We start from the raw sequence: 14,444 nt of genomic DNA, 5'->3' as shown, positions 1-14,444 counted from the left end.
GAATTGCTATAGCCAAGTTAAACCAATTCACAAGTGTTGTTCCTTTTAGTCTAATGATAAGTCAACTATGTCATCCATGTGGTGTATCCCAAAATCAACCAATTCCACTTCATTGATTTTAATCAAATCTTTTACTTGTTTACTTGTCATATTTACATTCTAGCTAGTTTTAATTTTGTCAAACAATCCAAAAGAATTAAACCCCCCTCCATTTTACTTTCACTTTTGTTTTACAAGTACTTGAACAAGTGATTTACATAGAGACTTAGATTGAACCAATCTCCGTGGATACGATCCCTTTACCACTATACACTATTTTAGTGTGTAATATTTAGGGTTATTAATTTTGTTGGCCTCGACAACCACCAAATTTTGGCGCCGTTGCCGGGGATTGGTTTATTTTTAATCTATTTGTTTCTCTATGCCCAGATCTCAACGTACAGGTGCTTTGATTTATAATCCGGAAATTTAAAAAGAAGCAAGACGTTTGGCGAAGGAAAAAAGAATAGAACGTGGTCAAACTTCAAATCCTCACGGGGATCCGGAGGTTGAAACCGCTTCATCAAGTGACACGGAACCCGATTCTAGTCCCGACCCTCGCCAAGAAATTCCCGAAACACCACCCCTACAACAAAATCTACCCATTATTGAACCATGAGCAATGGCGGACGGAGGTGAAGTTCCTGAAAGAACTTTGAGGCAAATGATGGAAACCGATGTTACACAAACTCCAACCGGTATCAATTACCCGGTTTTGGAAGGAGGTTCGGAATTGAAGTCAAGTTTAGTCCATCATCTTCCAACTTTTCCTGGATTAGAAAATGAAGACCCTCATAAGCACTTGAAGATGTTTCACATTATTTGCACTAGTATGAAGCCCCAAGGGTCAACCGATGACCAAATCAAGCTAAGGGCATTCCCCTTTTCATTGGCCGATAGAGCAAAAGATTGGTTATTCTATCTTCCACCGGGGTTAATCAACTCATGGACCGACATGGAAAGAGCTTTTCTTGATAAGTTCTATCCTGCTTCAAGAGTCTCAAGTCTTAGAAATGAGATTTGTGGAATCCGCCAAGGTCAAAATGAGACTTTTCATAATTATTGGGAGAGGTTCAACAACTTCTGCTATAGTTGCCCACAACACCAAATTCCGGAACAACTCCTTATTCAACACTTCTATGAGGGATTTTTGCCAATGGAGAGAAGACTAGTTGATTCCTCAAGTGGTGGAGATGTCTTTAGCAAAACTCCACAACAAACAAGGCAACTCTTCAACATCATAGCCGCAAATTCATAACATTTTGGCCCTCGCCAAGATATGAAGAAAGAAACTCAACAAGAAGTCAATGAAGTGGGAACATCAAACCTAGAGTCTCAAATCAAAGATCTAACCTCCGTTGTCCAAAAGCTAGCCATGGGACAAACTCCACAAGTGATGGTTTGTGGAATATGTGCAACAATAGGACATCCTACGGATATGTGTCCCATTCTTCAAGAAGATGCGGAACATGTAAATGCCACGGGAGAGTTCCAAAACTACCACAACAAGCCATCCGGTTACCAAAATGCATATAATTCAAGTTGGAAGCCAAATCCCAACATGAGCTACAACCCAAGACCATTGCCTCAAAATACATTGGTTAGACCTTCCTATCCACCACCACAACCTCACTACCAACACCCGCAACCACTCTATCAATCCAAAACACACCCTCCACATCACCAACAACCTCCTCAATCCTAACCAAGTAGCTCCGGAATGTCCCTTGAAGACATTGTCAAATCCCTAGCCACTAGTACCCAACAATTCCAAAAAGAGACAATGACTAGTAACTCCAACCTTGAAGCACAAATGGGAGATATAGTTACATCCATAAGCAAGTTGGAGTCCCGTGGTAAACTCCCTTCTCAAACCGAAAAGAACCCAAATGTCAATGTGGTGACCTTGAGAAGTGGCAAACAAACCGGAGAAAGTAGTTCAAAGAAGAAGCCAAGGGATGAAGAGGAAGAAATAGAAGTCATTCCGATTGAAGAATCTACAGTCAAGAATGATGCACAAGCCGGAGTCCCAAAGAAGACTACCCCTCTAGTGACTCCAATAGCCACTCAACCGCCATTCCCCTCCCGACTTGCAACTTCAAAGAACAACATGGAGGAGAAAGAGATTTTGGACACCTTCCGAAAGGTGGAATTAAACATTCCTTTACTCGATGCAATCAAACAAATTCCTAGATATGCAAAATTCTTGAAAGAGCTTTGCACCAACAAGAGAAAGTTGAAGGGAAATGAGAAAATCTCAATGAACGAAAATGCATCCGCGGTTTTACAAAGGAAGCTTCCACCTAAGTGCAAAGATCCGGGAATGTTTACGGTTCCTTGCAAGATAGGAGATGTCACATTTAGTAGTGTCATGCTTGACGTTGGTGCTTCTATTAATGTCATGCCCTATTCGGTGTATGAATCATTGAATGTTGGTCCTTTAAGTGAAACCGGTGTCATAATCTCTCTTGCGGATAAATCAAGTGTCTTTCCTAGAGGTGTTTTGGAAGATGTCCTAGTGCAAGTGAACCAATTGGTCTTCCCGGCGGATTTCTATGTGATTGATCTAGATGAACAAGTGTCCTCGAAGTCGGGTAGAATTTTACTTGGGAGCCCATTGTTTACGACGGCTAGAACAAAGATTTCAGTGTATGCGGGAAGCTTAACAATGGAGTTTGATGGTGAAACAATAAGTTTTAACATTTATGATACTATGAGATATCCTAGTGATGTTTCATCCTTGTGCTTTATCGATGTTGTCGAACCATTAACCCAAGAGTTGTTTGAGTTGTCTAATGGTGACATGTTGGAGATGATTTTGAGCAAAGGATTTGATTGTGGTAAATTAGCCAAGAAGTTAAAGCTCTACTCATTAGATCCGGAAGTTGAAAGATTGGTCAACAATTTAGAGATCAAGAAAATCACTCAATTTAGTGTGAAGCAAATTGAATTACCTTAAACTCACAAGATTACCACCCTCTCTTGTTCAACCACCGGAACTAGAATTGAAATTCCTACCCCAACACTTGAAGTATGCATACTTGGGAAACAACAAGACTCTTCTGGTCATCATTTCAACTCACTTAACCGAATGTGAAGAAGAGCAACTCCTCAAGGTGTTGAAGGAACATAAAGAAGCCATGAGATGGACGATTGCAGATATCAAGGGATTGATCCCCTCCACTTGTATGCACAAGATCTTGATGGAGGATGAATGCAAGCCGAGTCGGGATGCGCAAAGAAGATTGAACCCGCATATGATGGAAGTTGTGAAGAAAGAGATATTGAAGCTTCTTGATGCGGGGATGATCTATCCAATCTCGGATAGCAAATGGGTGAGCCCGGTGCAAGTGGTACCGAAGAAGACGGGGATCATGGTGGTCGAGAACAACAAAGGTATGATGGTCCCCACCCACGTGCAAAACGGGCGGAGAGTATGTATTGACTACCGTAAACTCAATGCAAGCACAAGAAAAGATCATTTCCCATTACCTTTCATTGACCAAATGTTAGAAAGGTTGGCCGAGAAATCTCATTATTGTTGTCTAGACGGGTACTCCGGTTTTCACCAAATCCCAGTGGCACCGGAAGACGAAGAAAAGACAACTTTTACATGTCCATTTGGCACTTTCGCATACCGTAGAATGCCATTTGGATTGTGTAACGCCTTGGCCACTTTCCAACGTTGCATGGTTAGTATCTTTTCGGAATATGTTGAAAATATAATCGAAGTTTTCGTGGATGACTTTACGGTATATGGAAACTCCTTTCAAGAGTGTTTGACCAATCTCACCAAAATTTTGAAAAGATGTATTGAAACAAATTTGGTTTTAAACTTTGAAAAATGTCATTTTATGGTAAGTCAAAGTCTTATTTTCGGTCACATTGTGTCAAAGAAAGAAATTGAGGTAGATAAAGCCAAGATTGATGTTATTCAAAGCTTACCTTACCCGACTTGCGTTCGGGAAGTTCGTTCTTTTTTAGGCCATGCAGGTTTCTACCGGAGATTCATCAAGGACTTTTCAAAGATAACAAGACCAATGTGCCAACTCTTGCAAAAGGATGTTGATTGCGAGTTCAATGAGGCGTGCAAAGAAGCTTTCGACAAGCTCAAAGAGTTGCTTACATCCGCTCCCATCATGCAAGCACCAAATTGAGATCTCCCCTTTGAGATCATGTGTGATGCAAGCAACTATGCAATAGGCGCCGTTTTGGGTCAAAAGAATGGAAGAGCCTCTCATGTGATCTACTATGCATCGAGAACACTAGACAATGCTCAAAGCAACTACTCTACCACGGAGAAGGAGCTATTGGCCATAGTGTTCGCTTTGGAGAAGTTTAGGCAATATCTACTTTGCACCAAAGTTATTGTGTATTCGGATCACACAGCTCTCAATTACTTAATGACAAAGAAAGATGCAAAACCAAGACTCATCCGGTGGATTTTACTATTACAAGAATTTGATTTGGAAATCCGGGACAAGAGTGGATGCGAGAATCTTGTTACCGATCACCTAAGCCAAATCACTTCAAATGAGACTCCTCTCCCGTTGCGGGACGAGTTTCCGGATGAGCATCTCTTTTCCCTTACTCAATCTACTCCTTGTTATGCCGATGTCATTAACTTTTTGGTCATGAAAAGGTATCCCGACACATTCACACGTGCTCAAAAAGACAAATTGAAAAGTGATTCAAAATATTATGTCTGGGATGAACCTTATTTGTGGAAACATTGTCCCGATCAAATTATTAGGCGATGTGTACCCCAACAAGAGCATAAATCCATTTTACAATTTTTCCATGAATTTGCTTGTGGGGGACACTTTGGACCTAACCGAACTTTGAGAAAGGTTCTTGAGTGTGGGCTATTTTGGCCAACCATGTCATGTGACTGTTATTTGTTTTGCAAAAGTTGTGATCGGTGCCAAAGGACGGGGAACATTTCACAAAAGAACCAAATGCCCCAAAATCCAATCCTTGTTTGTGAAATTTTTGACGTATGGGGGATTGATTTTATGAGCCCATTTCCCGTCTCATTTGGCAACGTTTACATATTGCTCGCGGTTGACTATGTCTCTAAATGGGTTGAGGCCAAAGCCACAAGATCGAATGATGCCAAAACAGTTATCGACTTTTTAAAATCTAATATCTTTTTGAGATTTGGTGTGCCTAGGGCTTTGATTAGTGATAGAGGGACACATTTTTGCAACAAGATGATGGAGGCTTTGCTAAGAAAGTACAACGTGACCCACCGTGTATCTACCGCCTACCACCCTCAAACGAATGGCCAAGCGGAGGTTTTGAATCGTGAGGTGAAGAGTATTCTTGAGAAAACAGTGAACCCGACAAGAAAGGATTGGAGTTCGAGGCTTGATGATGCCTTGTGGGCCTATCGGACCGCTTACAAGACCCCGATACGAATGTCTCCATTTAGATTAGTTTTTGGAAAACCATGTCATCTTCCCGTGGAATTGGAACACCGTGCATTTTGGGCGGTCAAGCAATGCAACTTCAACATTGATGAGGCGGGAAGGCATAGGAAGCTTCAACTTCAAGAGTTGGAAGAATTGATAAATGATTCTTATGAAAACTCAAGAATTTACAAGGAGAAAACGAAGTTTTTCCATGACAAGTCCATTACCCGCAAGCATTTTGAGCCGGGACATAGGGTTTTGCTTTACCACTCGTGATTGAAATTATTTCCCAGAAAATTAAGGTCAAGATGGATAGGTCCATATGTTGTGCTAAAAGTCTTTTAGCACGGAGCGGTTGAGATCCAAAGTGAAGAAACGGGGCAAATCTTTAAAGTCAATGGGAATCGTTTGAAGCCTTTCTATGAAGGTTTTAACGCCAATGTCCTAGATGTCATCCAATTGGATGCCCCGGTTTACTGAAATCGAAAGGGAATGACGTCTCGCCAAAGACGTTAAAGAAGGGCATTTTTGGAAAACTTAAAGTTTTCAGATTTTCTAGTTCCGAATAAATGTCGTAGATAGATCCTTTTTGCATTTCACATTTCTTCTTCTTCCTTCTTGCAGTAAAAAGAGTGTTGGATTTTAAGGCCGGTGTTCGTTTTGGTCAAAGGGCGAAAATTGAGAAAATTGCAACAGGATCTACGCGGACCGCGTGTACTCGAAAGCTTGTCCGCGTTAATAAACAAATGGTCCGCGTGTTATCCCCAAAAATGTCCGCGTGCATGTTCAAATTCAGGAGGGTTTCGGAACATTTTACGCGGTCCGCGTATACTCGAAGAGTCGTCCGCGTGTTTATACAAACGGGTCGCGTGTACCCGGAAAGACGACCGCGTGAGAAATCAAACAAATGGACCGTCTTAAGCCTCTACATGCGGACCGCGTGTACTCGTGGGCTCGTACGCGTGGGTTATTAACACGGACCGCGTAGCCTCTCCTAATTCGACCGCGTGTAAGGATGGCAAACAGAATAGTTCCAGGGTTATTCACGCGGACCGCGTGTACACGCAGACGCGTCCGCATGACGTGTTGACTTCCGTTGACCCGGTTTTGACCACCAGTCGGCCCTCTTCTTCCTTTCTTCTTCCACTCCTCTTCCCTAAACTCCATTAAAACACCTCCATCTCCACCAATAAAACTCGATTTCCAGGTCAAACCGTCGGTCGCAATTACGTGAAACCACCGCCATTCTCTTTCATTTGTCGAGCTCTATAAACCCCACCCAAAATCCGGTCCGATCCGTTGCTGCAATTTTGGGCGCCGCCACCACCATCTCACCACTTTCCGGGCATTTTCCGGCCACCTCTCGCAATTCTGACACCACCATTGTGCTCCTCTTGGTCAAGGCTACAAACCCCACTAAAAATATCCCTCAAAGCTCGCCGGAAAATTTCACCGGAATCTCAAACCGTTGTCGGATTTCTCAGGTTTTCGCGGTAAATTTTTTCTCACGGGATATTGAACATAGCCTAAAGCTTGGGGTGGAGTGTTGCAAGATTTTCAAATCCCAAATTTTCGCGCGCAATATTTGAATTTTCAAAAGTCGTGATCACCAACGGGTACATTCTTTCCTTGACTTTAATTGACCAATATGCATGTTTTAGAACAACAATTTATATGGCATTACATCAATTGAGTCTTGATAATGTTTCTTGCATCGAGTGTTGGATCATTTTAGAAGTCCATATGGAGTCGATTGGTGATTGGAATTGAAATACCATTTGTTGGGGTTGTGGTTCGTGTAGTTGTTATTTTTCTTGCAGGTAGACCATGTCCACATCTAGAAAATGCTCGGCTGCCGCCCGAGGCAAAGCCCCCGCTAGAGCTCAAAATGATGAACCCGACATTCAAAGATTTCGGGATGCCAAGGCGGCCGAAAATTACAGGAAGAGTTTGCCTAGAAAGGTTGCCTCCACCAAATTTGTGTGCAAACCCACACTCATTTCATTAGGGGTCCTTGAGGGGGTCACTCAATTGTTCCGTAACATCGGGTGGGAAAACCTTCTCGAACTCATGGCAAACACTTACGAGCTCCCTACTAGAGGGTTCCTTTCCGACTGCGGGTTAGACAGCGAGAAAAAAAAGGTTGCATTCCAACTTATGGGAGACCGGGCGTACACTGATTTTGCAATAATAAACAACATCTTGGGCTTACCTTCCTCAAACACATTCACGGTTTTCGATGTCTTTCCCGCCGAGTTCAACCACGAGACCTTTTGGATGGAAATCATTGGGGGGATCTTTTCATGTGTCGGTCGCGATAAGGCAACCTCCATCATTCACCCGTGCCTCCGCATTGCCCATCGCATCTTGGTGTGCACTGTTTTTGCCCCAAAAGAAGTCGGCCAAGTCACAAAAAATGAGCTCTTCTTCCTTTGGTGCATGACGCGACGTGAAAACCCACCGATCCCGGATTTTGCCTCGTTCTTTTTCCACAAATGCGCACTCATGAGAGCCAAAACAACCGGTGATATTTGCATTGGAGGATTTGTCACCCTTTTAGCCCGCGGTCTTGACATTGAGCTTCCGGACGACTACACACCCGTCAACAACAAAATTCTCTTGGATGAGCGAGTTCTCACAAACATGCATCACATCCGTCATAGGAACAGGAGCAGTTTTACATGGTATTGTCCTCAAGGGGTCGGATATCTCATTCTTCCCGACCCTCGAGTCGCCAACTTCACCTTCCACGATCGCACTCAGTGGAGACTCGCAAGGACCATCATTCAGTCAGTCAATGAGGATGCGCTCCAGGATCAAGATGATGGCGAGATGCATGTGGATGACGAGCCCGACGATGAGCCCACCCATGGTCCACAGCACGCCCAGCCCCAAGCACCTCCCGGATATTACCCGCTTCCCCCCAATTTTGCCGAACGGTTCGAGGCTCTTTGTGTCTCCAACCAAATCATGTCCCAACAGATGCACCATATGTGGGGGTGGCACCAATCACAAAACCATTTCAAGAATGTCCCACTTCCTCCTCCCTATCCAAACCATCCACCCACCCACCCTTATCCACCTCCACCTTACCCTTACCCCTACCCCCAATACCCATATCCTCCTCCCGATCCCCCCCGGTCTAGGTACTTCCACCTTGCCCCAAGCATTGAGGACAATGCTTATTTCTAAGCTTGGGGTGGGGTATTCCCTTTTCTTTTTGATTTCTCGTGCATTTTAATCAGGTTGCATAGCATTTAGCCTTAAATTGCATTCATTTTTTTTTATAAAATTCCAAAAAGATTTTATTTTCTTCTTTTTCACTTTTTATTTTTAGCATGGCATTTAGCTTAGGGCATAAGCATTCATGCATTTTTGTTATCTCTTTATTCTCATCTCCAAACATCTTTACTTGAAAGACACGACACACCTTAAATACAATTCTTTTGGAAACTCACAAAACAAATAAGAATCGCTCTTAGGTACTTTCAGTTGTTGCTTCTTCTCTTATATATACGTGGGGAGAGAGTGCAAGTAGTTGTGCATATGATTTAAGTTTATAAAAGAGAAGAAGCGACTTAAATCATATGCACAACTACTTGCACTCTCTCCCCACGTATATATAAGAGAAGAAGCAACAACTGAAAGTCCCTATGAGCGATTCTTATTTGTTATGTGAGTTTCCAAAAGAATTGTATTTAAGGTGTGTCGTGTCTTTCAAGTAAAGATGTTCGGAGATGAGAATAAACAGATAACAAAAATGCATGAATGCTTATGCCCTAAGCTAAATGTCATGCAAAAATAAAAAGTGAAAAAGAAGAAAATAAAATCTTTTTGGAATTTTATAAAAATAAAAAAAAATGAATGCAATTTAAGGCTAAATGTTATGCAACCTAATTAAAATGCATGAGAAATCAAAAAGAAAAGGGAATACCCAACCCCAAGCTTAGAAATAAGCATTGTCCTCAATACCTGGGGTGAGGTGGAAGTACCTAGACCGGGGGGGATCGGGAGGAGGATATGGGTATTGGGGGTAGGGGTAAGGGTAAGGTGGAGGTGGATAAGGGTGGGTGGGTGGAGGGTATGGATAGGGAGGAGGATGTGGGACATTCTCGAAATGGTTTTGTGATTGGTGCCACCCCCACATATGGTGCATCTGTTGGGACATGATTTGGTTGGAGACACAAAGAGCCTCGAACCGTTCGGCAAAATTGGGGGGAAGCGGGTAATATTCGGGAGGTGCTTGGGGCTGGGCGTGTTGTGGACCATGGGTGGGCTCATCGTCGGGCTCATCATCCACATGCATCTCGTCATCATCTTGATCCTGGAGCGCATCCTCATTGACTGACTGAATGATGGTCCTTGCGAGTCTCCACTGAGTGCGATCGTGGAAGGTGAAGTTGGCGACTCGAGGGTCGGGAAGAATGAGATATCCGACCCCTTGAGGACAATACCATGTAAAACTGCTCCTGTTCCTACGACGGATGTGATGCATGTTTGTGAGAACCCGCTCATCCAAGAGAATTTTGTTGTCGACGGGCGTATAGTCGTCCGGAAGCTCAATGTCAAGACCGCAGGCTAAAAGGGTGACAAATCCTCCAATGCAAATATCACCGGTTGTTTTGGCTCTCATGAGTGCGCATTTGTGGAAAAAGAACGAGGCAAAATTTGGGATCGGTGGGTTTTCACGTCGCGTCATGCACCAAAGGAAGAAGAGCTCATTTTTTGTGACTTGGCCGACTTCTTTTGAGGCAAAAACAGTGCACACCAAGATGCGATGGGCAATGCGGAGGCACGGGTGAATGATGGAGGTCGCCTTATCGCGACCGACACATGAAAAGATCCCCCCGATGATTTCCGTCCAAAAGGTCTCGTGGTTGAACTCGGCGGGCAAGACATCGAAAACCGTGAATGTGTTCGAGGAAGGTAAGTCGAAGATGTTGTTTATTATTGCAAAAATCAATGTACGCCCGGTCTCCCATAAGTTGGAATGCAACCTTTTTTTTCTCGCTGTCTAACCCGCAGTCGGCAAGGAACTCTCTAGTAGGGAGCTCGTAAGTGTTTTCCATGAGTTCGAGAAGGTTTTCCCACCCGACGTTACGGAACAATTGAGTGACCCCCTCAATGACCCCTAATGAAATGAGTGTGGGTTTGCACACAAATTTGGTGGAGGCAACCTTTCTAGGCAAACTCTTCCTGTAATTTTCGGCCGCCTTGGCATCCCGAAATCTTGGAATGTCGGGTTCATCATTTTGAGCTCTAGCGGGGGCTTTGCCTCGGGCGGCAACCGAGCGTTTTCTAGATGTGGAAATGGTCTACCTGCAAGAAAAATAACAACTACACGAACCACAACCCCAACAAATGGTATTTCAATTCCAATCACCAATCGACTCCCTATGGACTTCTAAAATGATTCAACACTCAATGCAAGAAACATTATCAAGACTCAATTGATGCAATGCCATATAAATTGGTTTTCTAAAACATGTATATTGGTCAATTAAAGTCAAGGAAAGAATGTACCCGTTGGTGATCACGACTTTTGAAAACTCAAATATTGCGCGCGAAAATTCAGGATTTGAAAATCTTGCAACACTCCACCCCAAGCTTTAGGCTTTGTTCAATATCCCGTGAGAAAAACTTTACCGCGAAAACCCGAGAAATCCGGCAACGGCTTGAGATTCCGGTGAAATTTTCCGGCGAGCTTTGAGGGATATTTTTAGTGGGGTTTGTAGCCTTGACCAAGAGGAGCACAATGGTGGTGTCGGAATTGCGAGAGGTGGTCGGAGTTGGCCGGAAAATGCCCAGAAAGTGGCGAGATGGTGGTGGTGGCGCCCGGAATTGCAGCAACGGATCGGACCAGATTTTGGGTGGGGTTTATAGAGCTCGACAAATGAAAGAGAATGGCAGTGGTTTCACGTAATTCCGACCGGCGGTTTGACGGGAAATCGAGTTTTATTGGTGGAGATGGAGGTGTTTTAATGGGTGCCCTTCTTCATGGCACCCATGACAGACGCTATTAGTGAAGGTGCAATTATTGGCGTAATGCCCTGGCTTTCCACACTTGTAACAAGTGATTTCCACGCTGCACTTCCCAACATGTTTCTTCTTGCACCTGTCACACCATTTGGCTTCGGCTCCTCCTCCGAATTTTCTCGAACCAGACTTCGAGAATTTGTTCTTTTTATTGGAACCTAACGTTCCTTCAAACTTTCTCTTTTCGCCAACTTCAACCTTTCTGGCGCTCCCCTTGATCATATCTTCAACAGACTTGGCAGCCCAGATAGCTGCCTCCAAAGTAAGTGCCTGACGTACTGGCACCGCATACTCCCATGGAAGTCCCTTTGCGTACCTGTCAATTTTCGCCAGCTCATCTGGGACAATACGCAAAGCAAACTCCATTTTGTCTGTGAAGTTATTCGTATACTCGTCAACGGTCATACTCTCCTTCTTCAACGTTAGAAATTGGTTTTCTAGCTCAAATATGTTTTGGGCCGAGCAGTACTTGCGCTTAAAGTGCACCAAGAACTCTGCCCAATTCATTTGCAGTGGCTCATTAGGTCTTTGGGTTTTCCCCAATGTATTCCACCAACAAGCAGCACTACCCCTGAAATGACGCACTGCAAATGTGGTTTGTAACTTGCCTTGGCAATCACAAGTCATGAAAGCCAATTCCATTTCCGAGATCCAGTCCATTACACCGACAGGATCTTCTTTTCCAGTGAAGGTCGATGGCTTGCAAGACATAAAGTCCTTATACTTGCACCCATTTCTCTCCACTCTGTCCTCGTGGTTATTCCTCCCAACCACGAGCGGTTCACTATGACCAACTGATCTGCTGTTGTTCCCTTCTTCAGATCGATCGTCATTTAGTTCACGTCGTTCAACAGGAACTGAAGGTTCATCCCTGTTGTTCAGCAACATTTGCCTCAACTCCTCCCTTTGTTCAGCCAACATGGTCTGAATCATAGTTTGCTCCAACCATAGTGATGGGTTCTGGTGCAGCTCCTACTATAGGCACTTGTTCCACCACTTGGGGTTGAGGTTGTTGGTTTCTGTTTGCATTTTCCGCTCCACTTCTAGTTCTTGCCATTACAATCTATATACCGAATAAGGCGAATTTAGGTCTTATCCTTGTTAGATATTTTAATTCCCTTATCACTCCGAAACGTTTACATGTTAGTTCTAATCTCGTAATCATACGCTTAGAATCCTACACACATAAGGTTTCCAGATCCGGTCGGCAACAAACCATAGATCCGAACAAATAATGGCATATATGTCAATCATATAGCATTTAGCACATAAAAGCATTTTAGGCACCTTTCCTAAAATAAACTAGTGCTCGTGTCTTAAATATGGTAGACACTCATCTCACAATCATCACTTAGCATTCTAAGTTTAAGTCTAGAAATTCTACAATTTCTTAGTTCGCTTAATTTATGCTTTTTAAAAGACCGATTTAATTTATGCTTTTTAAAATAAAATCAGAGAAATCTTTTCAAAAGATGTTGCGGAATAGGTCCCCAAAATAAAACATGATAAAAGTTTATCAAAACCCTTCATTAAGAAGGTATATATTTTCCATATATATCAAAACCTCGGGATGTCATGTTCCGATACAGATCAAAAGCATAAACAATACATTATAAGCATTTCAACAGTTATTTACAACTAATGGCCTATAATCCAAAAATCTCTCATCATCCTCCGACTATGCTCGGGGTCCACTACCTGTAATCATAAAAAGCTGAGTGGGTCAGGCTTGGGAGCCTGGTGAGCATATAGGGTTTTCAACCCACAATAATAATAACTTATTAAGTTCACCAATCAACAATAACCCTGATTACCCATTCCCGTTGTCCTCACTTTACGTCCCTAAACACCTAAAACAAGGGACTTAGCCTAAGCAATATCATCGGGTTGGACACTACTGCTAAGGGGACTCCTCAGCCATACGTGTCCTAAAGGCAACCATGAGGGGGATTGGAGTACACCAATGAACATTTAGTTCATCAACACCTACAAGTTGCGAACCTGCTAGTGTGCCACTGGACTGTCTAGAAAGGTCCGCGGTCGTCATCTATACTCTGTTAGACGACTTCACCAATAACAACAACAACAACACCGACACCGAGGCCTCTCATCATTTTAACACCCACCGACTATTTTGTTTACCCATGTTCTACCCAACATATTAGTAGATAAAATACATATACAGTTTAAAACTTGTATAAAACATCTATTCAACAGTCACCTCAAATAAACAATTAACATATTTACACATAGCACGTATTTTACGCTAAATACTTCATATCTATGTGTAAAGTGAAAGTAACTACACACTCACATGATTTGATGATAATCGGGCAGCAATTCGTTTCCTAAAACGTTCGTTTCTAATAAAACCGGGAGTTTTATTGAGAAACCGGACTCTGCAAAGGTCGGGCTTCGAAACCGAAAAGATAAATTTTACGGGCTTCTCGGGCACTTCGTGGCGTATTCCGGGGGTTATAATTGATACCGGGGCTTTGGGGGATGTTAATATGAAAGAAATATGAGTTTAGGGGCTAAAATTGACATTTTTCGAAAATATACCCGGGAGGTCTCGCACCCTCCTATTTATAGGGGCGAGCCTCCTGATCCAACGGCTGAGAAGACTCCAGGTGGTGCAGATCCGAGGGCTCGCAGGGAAGGCTCGCACGTGGCTGCGCATGCGAAGGGGCTGCTGTCCTCTTGTGATTGGACCGAGGTCTAGGTCCGAAGTAGGGGGGTTTGTGGCTTGTTGCGAGGGTTCGAACACGTGATAGAGAGCACGCGTCGCCTTCTCACTGGACCGCTTCGGATCAGCATCATTTCGGACACGTGGCTCGCATGACTCACCAATTTCGGACACGTGGCACGTTCTAAGCGAAGGTGACGTGGCCGAAGCTACCTATGCGAAATTTCTCGGTTTTCACGCCAAAACTTCTAAAATCCATAACTTTCGCA

At 43.5% G+C, this 14,444-nt stretch overlaps 1 protein-coding gene across 1 annotated transcript; it reads left to right on the top strand.

The window, feature by feature from the left end:
* Positions 1-1,822: 1,822 nt before the first annotated feature.
* LOC145121951 (uncharacterized) lies at positions 1,823-2,998 on the top strand. Its single transcript, XM_079057630.1, has one exon. It carries the CDS (start codon positions 1,823-1,825, stop codon positions 2,996-2,998), a length of 1,176 nt encoding a protein of 391 aa, XP_078913756.1.
* Positions 2,999-14,444: the final 11,446 nt, after the last annotated feature.

This window comes from Lactuca virosa, chromosome 6 (genome assembly GCF_052849685.1).
Source record: "Lactuca virosa cultivar CGN04683 chromosome 6, Lactuca_virosa_CGN04683_v6, whole genome shotgun sequence".
NCBI lineage: Eukaryota > Viridiplantae > Streptophyta > Magnoliopsida > Asterales > Asteraceae > Lactuca > Lactuca virosa.
This window is presented reverse-complemented; position numbering and strand designations above follow the sequence as displayed.

What these genes read in the sequence shown, in the direction of transcription:
- LOC145121951 (XM_079057630.1), top strand. Translation starts at nt 1,823, where the DNA reads ATGACTAGTAACTCCAACCTTGAAGCACAAATGGGAGATATAGTTACA.